The sequence below is a fragment of the Diadema setosum genome, chromosome 12, assembly GCF_964275005.1.
Source record: "Diadema setosum chromosome 12, eeDiaSeto1, whole genome shotgun sequence".
Lineage (NCBI taxonomy): Eukaryota > Metazoa > Echinodermata > Echinoidea > Diadematoida > Diadematidae > Diadema > Diadema setosum.
Window position 1 is genome coordinate 15,644,908 of NC_092696.1, and position 4,102 is coordinate 15,649,009.

A 4,102-nucleotide genomic window follows, 5' to 3' on the forward strand; every position below is an offset into this window, starting at 1 on the left:
AATGGCGGAAGGTATACTAATCGCATAGCCCTCCCTCCTAAGACTGCGCGCAGATATGCACACACACACACACACACACACACACACACACACACACACACACACACACACACATTTACACTATAGAATCATTTTTTGATATGCTAGAGAGATTATCAAATCACACACAGCGTATACCTGAGTCATAAATTAGTGAGTTGATGTGAATGGATACCTGTTGTTTACGAAGGTGCACTGGCTCTGTCTTGATTATAACCGATTATATAGATCAGGAGCTGAGCATACATTGACACTCGTAACAGCATGAGAACGGAAACGCTGCCAATCAGACTGCAATTCAATTCAAGTCATTTGTGTTTTAATCACCATCCAACCAAAAAAAAAAATGATACAAACACAAAGTACAGTTAAGTACAAAATAGTCTGTGAACGAAACAACGCATAAATTGCAATGGTGAAAAAAAAAAGTGAATATAACCTCGTTGCTACAAAATTAATGATTTATTTAGATCTGTTGTAACGAGGCAGGTGGACAATCTGAGTACCGGTAAATCAAGTCGTAATATGTACATGCATATCGTATCGTGTCGATGTTTGCATGCTTAACTTGAAGAACAATAATAAGCGGAACCCAACTTATAAAGAATAGATGGCCTAGCACTATGATTAGTATTGTTTGTTTTAAAGATTAGAAGAATTAGTACAATCAGAGCCATATTATCATTATCTTTGTTGATGGACAAAACGCGATAAAACATGCTCCTCAATTCGAAATATTGATGAAACTTAGTGGCTTTAATTATTGTATATATCTGATTTTTACTTCCCTCTCTTCCAACACATCTCGCAGCTCTCTGAACCGAAGTTATACATGCAACGTAGCCTGCCAGTGTGATTCAGACGTCTTCTCCCCGGTCTGCGGCGAGGACGGCGTCACATACGTGTCCGCATGTCACGCCGGCTGTCTCCAGAAATATGACAATGATGTGAGTATTGATAGTAGTAACCTGCAGTGTTAAAGGTAGGCCTACACCAACCGGGGATTTAGAAGGGCGCTGTAAGATGTTGTCATGATTGTTACCATCATTATTGCCAAGATCGACGATGTAAAGCGAACTGTCAATCAAAGTAGATTACGTATTTACACGCATGTTTCCGCGGCTTGGTAGCAAGCAAATTAAATTTTTGTCTGTGGAGGATTAGTTAATAGCGACTGGACCCAGTAAGAAGCAACGGCCGAATCAAAAGATCAGTTGAGATTGACTTTACTACCCCCACTTTCGACTTACTCACAGTACGAATCGTCTTTTTGTTTTTATTTTTTCGGGCGTTCGGAACATGGAAGAAGCGCATGCGTCGAAATTATCAAACAGCGCCCTCTTGCACCCTAGTTTGTGTTCCTTTAAAGCACTCGTGACCCCGAAAACATAATCATTGTTTTTTATCTGCAAAATGCTCGCAAACAACAATATCGAGCAATGAGGGGAAAAAAAGGTGAATACCAAGAGGCAACAAAATTAACGAGTATTTTGTGCACCGCGCGTGGTGTATTTTCCCCTAGACTGCAAGTAATTATCAATGCTTTTATGTTTTCTTTTTTTTTTTTTGCTTTGTTGTAGTTGTTTGTTTGTTCGTTTTGACTGATTCTTTATTAGGTTCTTAATACCTCACAGATAATAGTTTTAATAATACACTGATACAAGAATCGGGAAATCGAAGTTCGGCGACTCCATTCGGGTTATTGCTGCGGTGATGCACAGCAGCCTGCGTCATGTTGGTATAAAAGAAAGGTCCGAAAGTCAAGCATGACGTCACGAATAATACCCTTTGTCTCCCTCTACGTCAGACTTTCGGCGAGTGCGGATGCATTAAAGACGGTGGGATGGCGACCGACGGAAGCTGTTCCAACAACTGCCGCACCCTCGTACCTTTCCTCATCGTCAGCTTCCTGGTCGTCGTCATCTCCGGGGCGGAAGAGATTCCCCAGACACTCATCGCTATGAGGTATAGTACTTCCGGTTGACCTCGTGCCATGGACCGTTTTGCCTTTGTTGTGTTGCATCGCGTGACGAAACAATCATTTGCTTTGAAGATCAACCACTTTCTTCAGCACCTGGGACGTAAAGGAGCATGAAAGCAAAATCAAATAAACACAAGCAATGCTCCCTATAGAGTAGTAAAACTAATAATTGTTAATTTTGTGCTTTAATTATCTTTCATAAGCCCTTCCATATGACCTTTAAATCGCCCTCCTCTATTCTTTCTTTTTTTTAACCAACATAAAAAAATAACAGTGACACTGTGTTCTCAGCTGAGTCAACACTCGATGCACAGCTAAAAATGGATCTTTTTTTTTTACAAAAAAAAAAAAACACACACACACACAATCCAACATCACAGTTGAAATACTTGGAACTTAATTCATGTCTCTAGAATAAAGCGGCGAACAGTCTGTGAAAAAAAAGAAACTAGATGATAGGTGGTAGATTGAAAGAGAAAACATGATTTTGTCCTCACATTTTCGTTAGCATTATTGTGCAAAAATAAAGTCGTGTTTCACCTCTTAATGTATAAAGTTTAGTTAATAGCTTTTTCTATCGCCTTATGGAAATGGCATACATATGCTACGAAGAAAACCCACTAATTTTCCACTCTTTATAGGGTCGGATTCATTATTCCCTTTATCACAAGATCGCTGTGAATCATATCTATTTGCGTCGTGTACTGCTTAAGAAACCGCGTTGTAAAATACCTCAGAAACAGTAATAATAGCAATGCACCTAACCTAAAAATGTCCCAGAGATTGGCTGTCGTTCGTATGACTAAATAATCACGTTGCAGTCTATTACATCATGTACAAAAGAGAGAGAGAGAAAAAAAAGGTAATTCTAAGTTTCGGGGAATAGAGAATGAAGATAATGATACTATTCTATTATTGTTCAATCTTTCTTGCAGGTGTGTCGATCAAGATGCCAAGGCCATTGCTCTTGGAATTCGAGCAATCATGATGAGATTACTCGGTAAGAACTCATAAATCTTGCTTTCGATTGCATGTAGGGCGTTGTTCAAATAGTTTAGATAATTCAGTTACTTAAAAACATAAAGAGCTGCCAGGATAATAAGTGCATATGACACGCACGAAACCATCCTGCTGAGACATGATACACGCGTTCTGTCGTTTAAGTGACTCTTATCAATGATAATGACAAAAATGATAGTGTCCATACCTGACATGTTTTTTATTTTACGTGTGTTCGCTTACATAGGTGCGATCCCCGCCCCGCTCATTTACGGTGCCATGATCGACACGGCGTGCCGCCTGTGGCAGACAGACTGCGGCCAGCAGGGCTCGTGCTGGCTCTACGACCTGGCCGCCTTCCGCTACGCCTACCTCGGCGTCAACTTTATCTTCAAGTTCCTCACCGTGGTCTTCTACGTCATCGGCTGGTGGCTCATCCGGAGACAGCGCCTGTGCAATCAGAACGGCGGGCTCCCGGCAGACGAAGAGAAGGCCGACAACGGCATCGAAGACGGCGGCGGCGACAAGAAGACCAGAAATGGGGTGGCGGATACGGAAAATGCGTGATGGTCGAAGGAAGTAGACGCTGGGGTGGAAAGAGGGGTAGATTACCTGACTAAATTTTTGGATTCAAGGTGTGAAAGTCGATTGTTGCATTTTCAGACCTTGAATTGCAGACTCAATAACAGAAAAAGAAATGGTGAAGTATATTGTCATATTGGTAAAGCAAACCCTTGTTTGTTTGTTTTTAAGGACTGTATGAAGTGCCTGTATATACTCATTCTCAAATATTACTATATGAGTTTTTCCTTCCAAGTAGAAAATAATTATGTTCACTTCATGACTTCCAAAAACGTTCATCATTCAGGCCCTTTCTTGCGCTAGCACAAATCTTTTCTTGTTATATCATAATTTCTCACCTACTTCTCCTGTCATTTTTGCACTTTGATATCATAATTATATGACAACAAGCGATTCATTATGATTATTGCATTACATGTATCTCTACGTTGTTGTGCAAGTGGTACACTGTGACAAATATTAATGTTGTTCTGGCATCATTGACACTTTAAAGTATTATCT

General features: G+C 40.4%; 1 protein-coding gene across 1 annotated transcript in view; it reads left to right on the forward strand.

Annotated features, from left to right (window-relative positions):
- The window catches only part of LOC140236086 (solute carrier organic anion transporter family member 5A1-like), a 14,290-nt gene extending 10,682 nt beyond the window's left edge, over nucleotides 1–3,608 (forward strand). The window contains exons 7-11 of the mRNA XM_072316060.1: nucleotides 1–11; nucleotides 851–986; nucleotides 1,847–2,004; nucleotides 2,956–3,020; nucleotides 3,267–3,608. The exon at nucleotides 1–11 is cut by the window's left edge and continues 191 nt beyond it. Of these exons, the coding sequence (XP_072172161.1) occupies nucleotides 1–11; nucleotides 851–986; nucleotides 1,847–2,004; nucleotides 2,956–3,020; nucleotides 3,267–3,586 (690 nt within the window). The 3' untranslated portion in view covers nucleotides 3,587–3,608. The remainder of the gene's footprint in view (nucleotides 12–850; nucleotides 987–1,846; nucleotides 2,005–2,955; nucleotides 3,021–3,266) is intronic.
- Nucleotides 3,609–4,102: the final 494 nt, after the last annotated feature.